The 15,608-nt window shown below is 41.4% G+C and overlaps 1 protein-coding gene across 1 annotated transcript in view; it reads left to right on the top strand.

The window, feature by feature from the left end:
* ext1b (exostosin glycosyltransferase 1b) overlaps positions 1-15,608 on the top strand; it is a 162,179-nt gene that overhangs the window by 114,534 nt on the left and 32,037 nt on the right. Inside the window, exons 2-5 of the mRNA XM_050035168.1 lie at positions 104-197; positions 5,229-5,336; positions 8,215-8,334; positions 15,189-15,321. Of these exons, the coding sequence (XP_049891125.1) occupies positions 104-197; positions 5,229-5,336; positions 8,215-8,334; positions 15,189-15,321 (455 nt within the window). The remainder of the gene's footprint in view (positions 1-103; positions 198-5,228; positions 5,337-8,214; positions 8,335-15,188; positions 15,322-15,608) is intronic.

The raw sequence follows: 15,608 nt of genomic DNA, 5'->3' as shown, positions 1-15,608 counted from the left end.
GTACTCCTCTAATTACACACATTTTTCTAAGCTTGTTGCCGTAAATAACATGTTCTTGCTAATGTCAGTGAACTCATCATGTGTGTGTGTTGTGTTACTGCAGGTACGACTACAAGGAGATGCTCCACAACTCCACCTTTTGTTTGGTGCCCCGTGGCAGAAGACTGGGCTCCTTTCGCTTCCTCGAGGCTCTGCAGGTAACCCAGCAACACACACACACATGAACCAGCAATATTACCACGAAGAAAAAAGAATCCCTTCCCACACTCAAACCTCCCACTTAGCATTTGTTGTAATGGTGCTACCTACAGCATTAAAGGATCACTAAATCATTACCACCTTAATTCTCATACTAATAGTGTGATTAATAAAAACAAACAAGATCTTGCCCGTGAAGATTAGCTGCACCTACCTGCCTCTAAACTGTGTTTTATGTGTAACACTGGACTGCAGATAAACTGCGAAAAAAAAGCTGCTGGAAAAATAGAAACCTGTTTGAAAACACTTGATTTTGTTTTTTATTGAAAAATCAGTTTTGATCAAGTATCAGATGAACAACTATCAGTACCTAATGTCTATGTAGTTATTAAGCCAGTGACCTCAGCAAAAACACATGCTGTAGTTATTTAACCCCATAATAAATGCAAATAATGACATAGCTGATATATTTCTCGGTCAAATCACCTAATTTCGCTGGATTTGCTCATGAGTAGAGAGAAATCCAGGGCAAATTTCTGTAACACACTCTCACTCTCAACCTGTCAAATACTGACACTTCAAACTATGATTCTCTGAGTTCCCCTCTGAGGTTAGTTTTGGACGCCCAGGGACGATATGTCACATGCTGTCTTTTGAAATAAACTTTCATGCTCATAAGAAATGTACAGTTTCTACTCGTTGCATGCACACAGTCTCTTCAAAATAAACTGAAACCAACAGGGGTTTACTTCGTTTTTAGGTTAAGGCAGCAAAAGTACCTTGTTGGGTTTAGAAAAAAGATAATGGTTTGGGTAATGCACATAAGATAGGCTACACTACTAAGTTCCATTAACTATAGATATGACTAATTAAAGTTACCATAATATCAGGACCCTACAGCCATAAACACTATGATGTTATAGACTTGCATTATGTCTTACTGAATTCCATGCGTGTTTTGAGACAGTATTGCAGCACTAACTTTATGCAACACCATTAACACCATCACCATTATAAGATTATCACACAGGGATTTGGGAACTCAAGAACTAGAATTCTTTGGAGACTTTTCTACCATTGGCTAAACAATCTAACACTGTTTGGATAAGAAGCAAGATCCTTTTTTTCAGCCCCAAAATCGCCATCGCCAAATCCACCAGACTGCATTTAAATAAACAGTAATTTTAGGGTCTATGGAGACAGAATATTTTCACATCCAACTGGATGAATTAAGGTTTTATTTTAAAACAAAACAGAGTTGATGATTGTCACAACAATGGAAAGACAAACCAAGACAGTTTTGGCAAGTTTTATTTGTTTCTGTCAACTTTGTATAAAGTGTGTTTTACTATAATAAAATTACTATTTATTGAAATGGAGTCTGGTGGGTTTGACGATAGTGATTTCGGGGCTGTTCCGGGTTAAACAAAAGGGTCTTCCTCTGTAGGGATCTTTTCCATAATCTTGTCAGACATTGAGAACAATAATCTGAGCCTGTCAGTGGCAAAAACAAGAATGTTTAGTGGACGTAAATTGACAGTGGGAACATGCCCTGAGTGATTACATTGCAGTCTGGCTGCTGCTCTCCCTCAGTACTGGACCAGTTTTGAAAAAATATTGTTCCATTAGACACCTAGACACAAAAACATAGGAAAATTTGGTCCAGGTTAAAAAATATCCTCTACCTTTTTTTTTATTTGTTCCATGGGCGTTCCCATAAATACCAACTGAATTTAGAGAAAGAAAATCAGGGAGCTTTTGTGTTCCCAGCTGGCTAGCTTGTTAGCAGTTAGCAGCTAACCACAGCTCTCGAATCAACGTGTTATAAGACGAGTTTTAGAGATGGTGAATCAAATTTGCAGCCACAAAGATGATAAAAGTGTAAGTCTTTTTTTAATCTTTATAGGTCTGCTATTCATGTGCTCAAGCTACGAAATAAACAAATGTTGTCGCAGTGATGTAGGAGTATTAAAATGATTTACAAAGATAGAATCTTGAGGTTTGAGTGCTGTTGAGTACAACAATTTGTCAAGGTTAGGGGTAGATTAAGTTAAAAGTGCTGCCCGTAATGTATGGTAACACCTCGCCAGACTATATGACCATTATTACCTATGAAGTAAACTCTAATACAGGATCTGCTTTTACCTCCACTCTACTCAGACCTCTTGAAATCTACACACTCCACGTCTCTTTTTTTCACCCCTGTTCATCCATTTCTATAACTGCACTGCACTCTTCCGCATTACTACTGCACTGTCCTTTACCTCTCCTTACCGTCCACAGAGTGCACCCACATAAGTGCGCTTATCTCACTATCAGCTGCCACACACACACACACACACACACACACACCAGGCACACTTCACTCAGGAGGGAAAAATGCCCTCTCCTCTCCTTTCTCCATTTGTCTGACTCACGCCATCCATCGACTCGCACCGTCTACAGGAAGACGGAGGGAGAGTATTTACAGGCTTTGGTCTTTGCATGAGAAAGCAATTGCTAATAGAGGTCAACTGTGTGTGTTTGTGTGTGTGCCTGGAGGTTGTTTGTGTGTCTGTATACATATCTGTATGCCTGGGATTGTGTTTGTGTGTGTGTGTGTGTGTGTGTGTGTGTGTGTGTGTGTTCATGAAGGAGACAGCAGCAGAGCCTGAGGGCCAGCTCTGGTTTAGCTGACACCTTTATGACCTGGGAGTGACAGGGCCGTCATTACATCAAACTCCCACCACGAGCACACACGCAAACACACACACCAGCTGTTCCCTCTACATCTCCTCTCATCCCTCCATCCCTCTGCCACTCCTTTGCCAAAAGGTCACATTCAGCTTCACTGCCTCCCCTCTTTTCATCTTTTTTTATACAGCTATTTATCCACTTTCTTCTGCCTTTTGATCTTCCTACATTCCCCTTTCTCCTCTCTTTATCATTCCTCCTGCTCGCCTCCTTTGAGTAATTAACTTTCCAGCGGCTGAAGTTACCGTTTTAACACCAATGTGTCAACAGGTGCAGCTGTGAAAAAAAAAGAAGCATAAAATGGCCATACTCGGAGTGAGTGCACTCACTTAAAGTAACAGTGTGTAAGATTTAGGGGGCATGTCAGAGACAGGCTGCACGCCCAGCACCTGCTACTCTTTGCTCACCTTTTTTCTCTTATAATATAAGATCCAAATGTTCAGGGGGGGTTACCAGGAGCAGAATTATCCGGAAAAGGTCTCTTCCTCTCCAAAACAAATTGACCTGGTGGTTTAAACCAGTAAAAACACTGAATAAAGCAGTCATGGAGGGGCAGCTTACAGTAGTGAATGTCAAACTGCAAATGGTAGAAACATGGCAGTGCAACATGGTGATCTTCTTATACGAGGACCTGCTCCCTATCTAGATATAAACGTCTCATTCTAAGGTAACGAAAACACAGTGATTCTTATTTTCAGGTGATTATACACTAAAGAAAACATACTTAGTATATCATATTCCATTCCTGCCCATATATCCTCCTAAATCTTACACACTGAACCTTCAAAATAAAGTCAAAACAATTCAAGTAGACACAGTGTGGTTGTTTTCTTTGATTTTAAGGCTCATAAGTGACTAAAATGGGTTTTTTTTAAGAAATCAAATAACCACAAACAGAATCAGAAACAGAGCTATTACGCACATAATTAAGAAATTCTTTTTGTGCATTTTAGAGTCGCAGCAGAGTGGATAAATGTGTTTCTGGTTTATATAAATCCAGAATGTTAGACTCTTTGTAATCTGCTCTCCAACAAATTGCTGCTGTTTTTTTTTTTTTTTCATATTCATATCAGTCATCGTTATATTGAATTCCTCGCTATCTGTAACTATATGCTGCCTGCCTGCCTCCTTATCTAGATTGTGTGTTCAAGCTTATTTCTGTTTATCTGATTGCTAAGCTGCGTTGTGTTGAGCTCATGTCTGATTTTGCGGCAATGATCCAAGCAACATGTATGTATGTTTAGGTTACATTTGAGCTTGTATTTGTGCACTAAGGCTGCTTTTGTTTTAATTAAAGCAGCAGTAAATCTTTTTTGTATGAACAAATAGACCATTGCATATCAAATGACTATGCAGTGTTTCCCCTATATCTATTTACCATGAAAAATAGGTCCCCATACACGGGATGTCCTGGTAGCTCACTGGGTAGAGCGCCTACCATTAAGGCTGACTCCTTGCTGCAGCAGCCCACGTTTGAGTCCAGCCTAAGGCCCTTTGCTGCATGTCATCCCCTCTCTCTCCCCCTTATATGTATTATATAAGTATATGATAAATGATATTTCCCCCAAGAACTAGCGGCAAAACATAAGCTAAAAGGAGAATATTGGACTTGCATATTAGTTTTATTAGATGATAATATGTCTATGTTGTCCTTACAGCTTTTTCTGCTGCTGCCCTCCCCAAAAGTCAGTTAATACAACTAAGTGCATTTCCATTCATTTCTGTCATTTGTAAATTTGTCAGGATACAGTCCATACTGCAATAAGTGTTTCTCGTGTAATTAGGACAAATAATTTTGATAAAATCTGTAGTATGACAGTTCAAGGCAGCTGCTCTTCCCTTTCAGTTGTTTAAGTTCAGCCCTTTGATGGGATTTTCGACCCTGAAACAGCATCTAGTCTGCAGCTGATAAAGTTGGCATCAATAAAAACAATAATGGGCCTTATGCTGCGTGTGTTATTGTAGTGACTCCCCTGCTTGGCTGCTACAAGCCTCAGTAGCGATTTTATGTGTGATATATCCACATTACACCAGAGAAGCCTGAAAATTCAAAGAAAATCCAATTTTTTGACATATGGGGAATTTAGGCATGAACACAAAGGGTCACAGACAACACAAACTGATCAATTATAATACAGTGCAGGCTTCATATGAAAAGAGCCGCATTTTGCAGCTTTAATAATCCAGATCAATATGTAGCACAGCAGTCATGGTTTAGCTGTAGCTGTGATTGTGTTTGTAGAGGATCATGTCCAAGCTTCCCTCTCTGTGTGTGTGTGTGTGTGTGTGTGTCTCAGGCTGCATGTGTGCCAGTGATGCTGAGTAACGGTTGGGAGCTGCCTTTCTCCGAGATCATCGACTGGAACACAGCCGCGGTGATCGGCGACGAGAGGCTCCTGCTGCAGGTAACGGCCCGAGGACGACACTCACACAAAACCGCATGCTCCATGTATCACCTGAAAACTATACCAGGCCGAGAAACAGCTGCAGTCCCACACACTGAAAACAAAACCTTTTCCCCGGCTGTCGATATCCTAAGCACACACTCCTCACTTATATTCCCCAAAATCCTGTTTTGTTTTCTGGTGGAGTGATAGACAACTAAACAAAACGTAAGCAGCATACTAAGTCCTTGACTGCTTGACAATGCCACTCAGAGCCTCACATTGTTATATGAGAGGGCAAATAAATAGAATGAGCAAATGGATTTGGCTGGAATTGCTTGAAGTTCATGGGGAAAAAAGTAATTATATGCCCATTAAATCTTAATTTGAATGAAGTGTGTAATAATATTGTTTGACATTGAGTTTTATAACTCTGTGCAGCACCAGTGTGCCTGAGCCATCCTGGATCTATCTGTGGAGTCATGTATTTTACAACAGTATGATGGGCTGAGACAATACAACATACAGGACATTATATTAATGTTTTTCACAAAATATGGGATACCTGTGCTGTACATTAGAAGTATTTTCTTTCTATTTAAACAGGGAGAAATGTTTGGAAAATACTGCACACACAGTATATTTACTCCTCCAATGAAAACCTTAGTTGAATACGGGAGTATTTACTAAAGAGTGGATAAAAAGTGTTTATTTGCCATTATCCCCCCTTTACTATGACAAATGAACTCACACAGGGATTAAACTACACAGCTCTTTGAATAAAAGTACAATAGCATTCAGCAAAAGCTGCTGCAGCATTTTGGCTTTTCATCCCTAATACTGTTTGATGACTGATAGTTGCTGTTGCTGTAATATTATTCGTAAATTCCTGTGTTGTCTGCTTCATTCCCTTAAATGTATGTCTGTAAATGCTATTTTTTTCCCTCTGGGACTCCTACCTTTTGAGGATAACATCTTTTGCTCCTATACTAAGGAATTTGCTCATTTCTAAAACACGTGACTACTATGACACGCGAAGTTCAGCTGCAGGGCAGGAAGCGATTAATCATATACAGCCTGAATTGGGAAAAGAGGAATCTGACTACATTAAAGTGTTGGATGAACCGGCAGGCATCAGGTATCATCAGGAAATAGACACACATGTTGGATGTGATTCATACAAATCAAAGAAAAGTGACTTTTTTCTCGACCTTCGAAAGCAAGGTCAAGAAAGGCAGTTTGACAAAACTTGCTTTGTTTCCAAATTTTTCAACCACATGTTGTGGCCTTCCTCAGCATGGAGTTGCTCAGTTGTCTAAAGCCCTTTTTAAACAGGAATTGTGCAAATTTGCAGGAAAGCCCAATCAGTCTTTTTTCAGCAGTCTTTTTTGTTTGGGACAATGAGGGGCGTGAGCAAGTAAAAAAACGTGTAGCTCAGCGTGTGACGTAAACAGTGACATGGGAGGGAAGCCGCGGCTGGTCAGTCCTTAGGCAATTCTCTCATAAGTCGGCCCATTCTTCACCGTCCCCGTCATCTGACGGTTAATTGCCTCTTCATTTGCGAGGACAAGGAGGGTGCGCAATTCCTTGTCTCCCCAGTTGCTCATCTTTACAGTGTCTGTCAGGTTTGCGTTTCCCTCTTGCTACTAGCTGCTCGCTAATTCCTGCTATCAGCTGTTTCCTGTTTATCCACCACCAGTGTGTCGCAAGTGCGACATCATCAACAGCTCCTCCCATGGCGGAAGGCCACCTCGGTCTTTTTAAACTAAAAGGGTTCCGCCAATATGACTACCCTACGAGGCGGAAAATTGGGCCCTTGGATCAACTCGCCAGTCCGGTTCTGTGTGTCTAAACGCTCGCAGCTTGCCGGCAAAACGGCCCAACATTCTGCAAAAATCTGGCAGTGCAAAAGGGGCTATAGAGATAGTTAAGTTTTTACCCTGTGACTCAAGTGTAAAATTGAGATCACATAATAACATGTGGTCTTATATTTTGGGAAGATGGCTCCTGAGAAACAAGATGTAGTTTAACGCTTGAAAAACAACTAAAAATGGCGCAAAAATGGCTTTGAGATATGTTTTCTTTCATTTGGCGGGTGTGTCAGAAGTGTTACCCAATCAGCAGCGACATGTATATTAAACAAATTCTGGCACATTTTTACTTATTGTACATACATTTTTTGTTTTTATTGCACGCTTGCTTTTGCAATGTCAGCGATGTTTCCCATGTCCCTCTGAACTGAAATTAATCCCGCCATATCAAAAGACAGTGCGCAGTTTTTGACGCACCGTTGTTTCCATTGAAATAAATGTTTAGCTCAAATTTATCATGCCTGAATGCAGCCAAGGTTTGGTGGAAATTATGGTGAGATGTCTTTTGTCTTCTGACTCTGTAAAATTCTGAAAATACAAAAAAAAAAAAAAAAACACTTAAATGGAAACACTTCTTTAATATTAGATTATTAAGTCTGTTAATTAAAAATACTTGGTCTCATCAGTGTAAACTACATTACCTTTAGTAACACTGTTGTAAGCAAAATGGTCAGCATTTAAAGACCTGAAAGTATTGCAACTGACTTGCAGTTTATTTATTAAAACTTGTGACTCAACTTGGATTTGCCCTCAAGGACTTAAGACCTTTCTTAATAAATGCTTTGACAACACTTAAGACTTGGACTTGACCTAAATTACTTAAAAATAGTCGAGGCTGCCATTACAGAAACCTGCAATATCTGCTTCAGCTACAGCTTACACGGCTTCCACAACTTAATGTGCTTTCTCTTGTGGTTGATGGGATTTCCTGAGTGTGTCTCTGGGACCAATTTTAATCTTCCTGTCAACACAGTTTAGGTCCCAGATCAGTCCTGAGTGATGACTGACTACTGCTTGTCGTTTTGCAGATCCCCACCACGGTGCGCTCCATCCACCAGGATAAGATCCTGTCCCTCAGACAGCAGACTCAGTTCCTCTGGGAGGCCTACTTCTCGTCTGTAGAGAAGATAGTGCTGACCACACTAGAGGTAAGGATGCAAGACACACATGCACAAAACCGCCAGCCCCTCTGGCCTCTCTGCCTTCATCTCTCCTACTCCATCATCAATCTTTCTCTCAGAGGGCTGCAGTGTCACAGCAGACTCTCTGCAATCTTCGCTTTATTCTCAGGCCTCTCTTCGGTCTCTTTGGTACCAGGCTAAAAGCAAAACAGAAGGCTGGACAGAGTCGTTTACAGAGAGTTAAAGGACATTTCAGCACATGTTCACAGAGAATTTATCACAAGCTGCTGTCTGTTTTACTCAAAGTGGATGAAACAGGGTGTTTCCTTTAAACTGTGACTCCATTTATGGGTTTCTTTGACACTGGATTCTCAGCATTTAACAGTGTATCAGCACAGTCTCTGTTTGTTGATGGATGCAAAAGTTAACAATAATCAGAAGTTGTAGTAGTGTTTGAAGTGGTGCCAGTGGTATTAGTATAGGTAGTAGTGGTTGTACTTGAATATGTCTTACAGCTTTCATGAGGCAATTCAGCTCCAAGAATCGAGCTAATGGGCACCAAAGTAGAATGTAAACTTAAATTTTGCTGTCTAGTTTGGGGGATGGCAGTTGGGTTGGGAGTGAGTTACTGCCCCAAGTGACAGAGTTCAAGTATCTCGGGGTCTTGTTCATGAGTGAGGGTAGAGTGGAGCTTGAGATGGATCGGCGGTTTGGCACAGCGTCTGCAGTGATGTGGGCACTGTGCTGGACCGTTGTGATGAAGAGGGAGCTGAGCCAGAAGGCAAAGCTTGCAATTTACTGGTCCATCTACGTCCCAACCCTCACCTATGGTCTATGGGTAGTGACCGAAAGAATGAGGTCACGGACACAAGCAGCCAAATTTCCTCAGGAAGGTTGCTGGGCTCAGCCTTAGAGATAGGGTAAGGAGCTCAGACAGCCGGAGGGAGCTCGGAGTAGAACCGCTGCTCCTTCGCAGGGGTCAGTTGAGGTGGTTCCAGCATCTGATCAGAATGCCTCCTGGGCGCCTCCTGTTGGAGGTGTTTTGGGCACGTCCCACCGGTAGGAGGCCCTGGGACAGACCTAGAACATGGTGGAGGGATTACATATCTCGTACGGCCTGGGAACGCCTTCGGGTCCCCCAGGAGAGGCTGGAAAGCATTGCTGGGGAGATGGATGTATGCAATGCTTTGTTCGGCCTGCTGCCCCCGCAACCTGGCTTCAGATAAGCGGTTAAAATGGATGGATAGATTTTGGGGGATTGAAACCAGTGCCTTAAAATGATATTCTGCCCAAAATCTGGCATTATGAGTTTCGAACACAGGTCTGTAAAACTGTAAAATAGAAGTTCTCATCAGTTAGAATGGCTTCCAATATTGATTCAGGAAGTTTTTAATAGCATATTTAGCATATCTTAAGTCACTTTAGTTCATCTCTATGAGTTGTTTAGAGCAGCAATAATTAATTGCCAACTAAATCTATAATTAATTAATTGGTTTGTGTAAATTTATTGAAAAAAAAAGTCAAAATTCTCTGATTTTAGCTTCTTGAATGTGACTATTTTCTGTTGTTTTTTTTTTAATCCTCCATGACCGTAAACTGAATAGTTTTGTTATGTGGACAAAGCAAGACACTTTGGGGGCATCATCTTGGGCTTTGGGAAACACTGATTGACATTTTTCACCATTTTCTTTCATTATATAAGCCAAACAACAAATGGATTAATCGTGTAAATACTCGACAGATTAATCGAAAATGAAAATAATCATTAGTTGCAGCCTTAAACTCGTGTTTAAAATCATCCAACTGACACCAAAGACAAAAGTGTTTTTGCTGTTCCAAACGGTCACACTTAAAGCTAATGCAAAAAGCCATCACTGAGGAGCGAGATGCCATGATGGTTGACATGGGGATAACAGTGCAACACTTTCAAACAGTTTCAAAATGTTGCACTCATTTCTGCACACCTGGCCAACCACTAAAGTTGGCTTGCCTGTTGGAATGTTAGTTTTGAAAGGTTACAAAATAATTGTTGTTGTGAAAGGTGTGAAGGGAGAGGCGGTTTGAAGCCCACTGACACCATAAAAAAACATCTTTTCTTCCAGCACTCAGTATGCATTCATACTTTTTTCCCCGTCATGAAAACTGGTCATTGTTGGAATCCAATCCAGGACAAAGTGAAGGAGTATCACATAGAGTTCAGAAGCCTCTCCCCTTCCTCTGACCTCCTTTTGTCATGCACATCTACTTTGTTAACAACAATCCAGTTTAGAAAAAGTTGTGACTGGAAAAACTATTCCTCCCTCCAATCCCCCACCCTCATTATTCAGTTTAAACCAGTTGTTTATAGATGCAGGGATAACACCTGGGCTTACTGCTAGCTTCATGCTGTGGTTGCAAATGTCTTCTTCTGCCTTCCTCCTCCCTCATCCGAGTATCCCATCACGCATTTAATTTCCTCTCTTACCACGACGCTAAAGCCTCGGAGCAGGATTCCCCTCAATCCTACAGTCTTACGTATAGTATAACCTTCCAAATCTTACATCTGAATTTGACTCTTCCACACACACACACACACACACACACACACACACTCGGCAGGCAGATTGTCGTCGCTTCAGTATCTAGTGTCTGTCTGATTTTTAGCTCGCTCTACATCTCTGGTCTGTTTGTTATCTGGCCCTGTCTCACTGTGCGCTATCTCACACACACACACACACACACACACACACACACACACACACGCACGCAGAGTGAGAAACACATCTCCATATGTCAAGGTGTGTCAGCCCAGATACACATGGCACCACCCAGGCATAACCTCACTGACATGTTGTCACTCTACACTAAAGAGCAAGGTGACACAGCAAAAGCTTGTGACTCAGTCTGTGTATGTGTCTGTGTGTGTGTGTGTGTGTGTGTGTGTGTGTGTGTGTGTGTGTTCACATTGAATGCAGCAAAGGGCTAAACACTTAATCCTGACTGACTGTCCTGTAAAGAGAGGGGAGAGGAGAGTGGTGGGAGAAAGGGTGAAGAGGAGAAGGGGTGACATATGTAAATGGCGTTGCCGTGGCAGCCCCCGAGATAACGAGCGACATGGTTTATTCATCCTGTCGAGCCCGCACCCTCCTCCTCCTCCTCGCTGCAGATCTGTGATGATCCACACACACTCACAACATGCACACACTCCGATATCTTGACAGATTGAATCTCCTCACACACATTCACAAGCACACTTGCTTTTTATTGACTTCCCACATCCACTCCAAACTGTGTGTGTGTGTGTGTGTGTGTGTGCGAGGATGGCAAGCAGGGGAAGGAAACACGAGTTCAACCTATCATGCAGTGTTTCCTGTCAGGAAGCGGCCACGTTTCGACCAATCACAAGGTCAATATAGCCGGGACTGTGCTGCTGGTACACCTATTAAACCCACCTATTAAAGCGGAGCTCACAGTGTGCTCCCAGAGAAGCAGGATTTATCTATCATGCTCTAATTGGTTGATTGTGGCTGTTCTGAAGTGAGATTGAGTCGTCCATCATGTCCCGACTGAGGGCTGCCGACGGGGGAGGAGCCGCAGCCAAGCGAGCAAAATTGCCCCTCATAAGGTGTGAGGGTTCGGGGTTTTTAAGGTGGCAGGCAGTGTTTTTATAGAGAAGTTAACGGATTTCAAGTTAATCTGTTCGGCTGAGGCAAATGGTTATCGACTGCCCTCAGGGACAAAGCTTGGAAAAGTAAAAAAAAAAAAAAAAACCTCACCCAGTGCTGTTTTTCCCCTCCTCTCTCCTTTCACATCGCCATCTCCCTGTGATGAATTTTTATGTTGCTTTGTCAATATTATTACAGTGAGCTCCCTCCAGCTATATTATTAACTTTTTACAATTCGAAAAGCTATCAGCTGCCCACCTGACTCTCCTCACCTCCTTCTATACATCCGTCCTTTTGCCAAGCCAGCAGCCGTCACCTCCCCAATTCAATCGCCGCCATAAAACACAGCCGCAAACCTGTGTCTGTTTTACTGCAGCAATTTAGCATGGCTCAAGGGCACAGCAGCAATATCTCTTTCCCTTGCCTGCCTGTTCAGCAGAGGCCGAAGGCGGGCTGCAGCTTGGGAAAATAGCGGCCGTTCTCATGTCTGACCGTTTGACTGATTGCTCTATTTGGGTGCAGAAAGGATCGGGGCCGGCCTGACTGACTGGTGCTTAAATACAGCTGATGACTTTGTCTGTGTTTGGCTCTTTTTTTCCCGATGGCCTTTGTCTGTGTGGCTGACCGGCACAGATGCCTTTGACTTGCTGTTCTGCCTACAAAAAAAAAGACCTCGGCCGGGTTTGTCTGTGGAGGAAATATTACACAATAACATAGATTTCTTTCAGCTCAGCTTTGTGCCACTGCGATTCACTCTTGACACGATCAATAGCTGCTATTGAGGTGATACAAAGCAAACATTTGGAAAGCTCAGCCAGCTTTCTAACTTTCATCCAACGCCCGCGGACTCACTTTTATAACATTTTTCCACCTGCTCTAATTCACTGACTGGGTTTTGAATAATCCTCTGAATATCATTCTGAATTGAAATGGGGTTATTGGGAGTTGGAACATTAGCCGTGTTGATATTCATTCACATTTATGGCTATCTGCTTCTTGGTGTTTTTTTGTGAGAAAACTCATTCCGCAGTGTGAAATGTTTTATAGGTGTGATTACAAGGCTCATTGATCAAATCCTTAATATTTCACCCGCCATAATCTGAAAGGCAAACGTCTGTTCCTCTATCAACACAAATAGTTTTGATTCTTACGAGTCCTCCGAGACCTGACTGAAATGTTATTTAAAGGTAGTTTTTTGTGTGTTTGTTGTAACTAGCTGAATTGAAAAGGAAGCCTCCCAAATGGCACGGTGGCCTGAAGGATACAAAGACCCCGCTGTAATTAAAAAGGCATCAAAGTTTGATCCTGGCAACAGACAGGGTGTCCTTAAAGTTCTTTGTGGCTGTCAAAGCAACACGGATCTTTGTAAATTCCTTTAAAGTCTCCATTCAAACGCTTCAAAGTTAGATCAAGCCTTTTTTACCCAGTTTGTCAGCATCATTATAATCTGTAACTTCCTTTTGTTTGATTGTTGATCAGTGACTGTTGTAGATGTCTTGTTGTGCATTGTCTATGCATTTATCTGTGAGTCAGTGTGATAACAAATTTTAATCAAAGCACTGTGAATTTGACCACATAAGACATAAGGGAAGAGTCTAACAAAAAGATACTGTTGGTTACATTATGGAAAATGTAGGATCCAGTGTTCTGGGGGGACTGAAGTCAGGATTTCTGCCTCTGCTGTTTTAATTTTTACTACTGTATTCAGTTTTTCTCTGTCCCTTGCAAATCCCCCAACTTTATGAAATTACATTACTAAATCACCGGAGTAACCCCTGAAATATAAATGTAGTATTACATGCTGCATTAAAGGATAGCTTCGTAGAGCTGGATATTTGACTCTTGGAAAATGTGTTTTTTGTTTTGTTTTTACTTGTTTGTTTTGTTAAGTGTATAGAATGGGTGAAATACAGAGGCTGATTTTTGTTTCAGTTTTTGCAAATACTGAGAAATGGCTATAGATAAATTATAAATAAATTAAATCTTAGAAATATAAATCTCAAATCTGAAATCTGTTGATGTTAGTATGCTGTTGCTGCACTTTTGTTTCACAGGGCTTTGTCAGGGGTTGTCTCCGTTTCAGAGCCCATAATTATGAGCGTTTATGCATGTTGGTCATTTATCCATGATAAGACAAGAGATGTAACTAGCTGTTATGTCACAAAAAGTGCATAAAAAGGACCTCGTTTGATAAATCCCTTGAGAACAAGCCAAACCATTTTGATTTTTTTAATAGTCAAACTAAAATATTTTAAAATAACAAAAATTCTAAAAAAAAAAAAAAAAAAAAAAGAATGCTTTTTATTTAAGTGAAAAAAATTACTCAAATAAAAGCAGCTTATTAGTCTTTTTAAGGAAAAGACTATGCTAACATAATTATACAACACATTAAACAGGTGTGTTGTGGAACTTAAAATGTTAACTGTATTGGTGGCACACTATGTAAATCAGATAATTCACAATATTAACTGTAAAATAAGACATCAAAGTATATCAGTATGAAATTTCTTAACTCTCATAGTGACATAGTTTTTTTTAGCATATATAGGCTACTACAACAGTGTAATAAAATTTTGTTTTTGGTGTGCTAACCTAAGATTTTCAGTGGAGCCCCTATGAAAAATTTCTAGGGGCTCCGCTGCTTGTTTTGCATCTGGGGCCGAGGTTGATGCTAACCAGCTTCACTTTACCCAGAAGTTCAGAAGCAAGACACAGAAGGTTTACTTTGGACTTGAGTAGTGCATTAAGTGAAACCTATACTGAACATTTAATTGTAGACAACTTCACTTCAAATTTCTGCGCTGCTGTGATCGCTGCTCTCAGCGTATCCCCGCCTCTCGCTCATCCACACACACACACACACACACACACACACACACACACACACACACACACACACACACACACACACACACACTATGCACTTAGCTGGGTCTTTCTGCATGTTCTGCAGCATTAGTTCAGTTTGCTGTTACATCTCTCAAACCCTGTATTTGTGAAAATAAATGGCTTAAATTAAAAATTGTGTCACAAATCTGTGTTGTTCTATAAGCCATTCTGTCGCATTTTTAAGTGGGTATATGAAAACCCTGGAGCTTATATGCTTATATGCCTGTGAATCACATAGACTACACCACTGCTTGATACGTACCATTGCTCGTTTTACTTGTAAATTAAAGATGAAGTTTTTAAGCAGTTTATTTTAATGTGGGCTTTTCTTGCCATTTCCTTGTGTAGATCATCCAGGACCGTGTGTTGGAGCACGGCTCCAGGAGCAGCCTGATGTGGAACAGTCACCCTGGGGGACTCTTTGCTATGCCGCAGTACTCTGGATACCTGGGAGACTTCCCCTTCTACTACGCCACACTGGGTCAGTGCCACAGACACAAAAGCAGAGACACATCATAAACTGTACAAAGTGCTGTTACATAACGTTTCCACACACCTATGTAGCAAAGAACTGATCCATAAAGGTTGGTCAGAGAAGTTTCTTTATCATCCGTCACTCCAGCACCAAATATTTGTCACAACTTTTACTTGAGAAGAAACTTTGTGTAGATTTTGGTCAAAGCTGTGGATTTGGAGCTTGTCTGAAATATGGCCTCCACCCCTGATCTACTGCCCTCCCCCGACAGCGTGTGTGTGGCAGCAAGTGGA

The sequence above is a fragment of the Epinephelus moara genome, chromosome 22 (assembly GCF_006386435.1).
Source record: "Epinephelus moara isolate mb chromosome 22, YSFRI_EMoa_1.0, whole genome shotgun sequence".
NCBI lineage: Eukaryota > Metazoa > Chordata > Actinopteri > Perciformes > Serranidae > Epinephelus > Epinephelus moara.
Note: the sequence above shows the minus strand (reverse complement) of the source record. Positions and strands in the feature narration are given on the sequence as shown.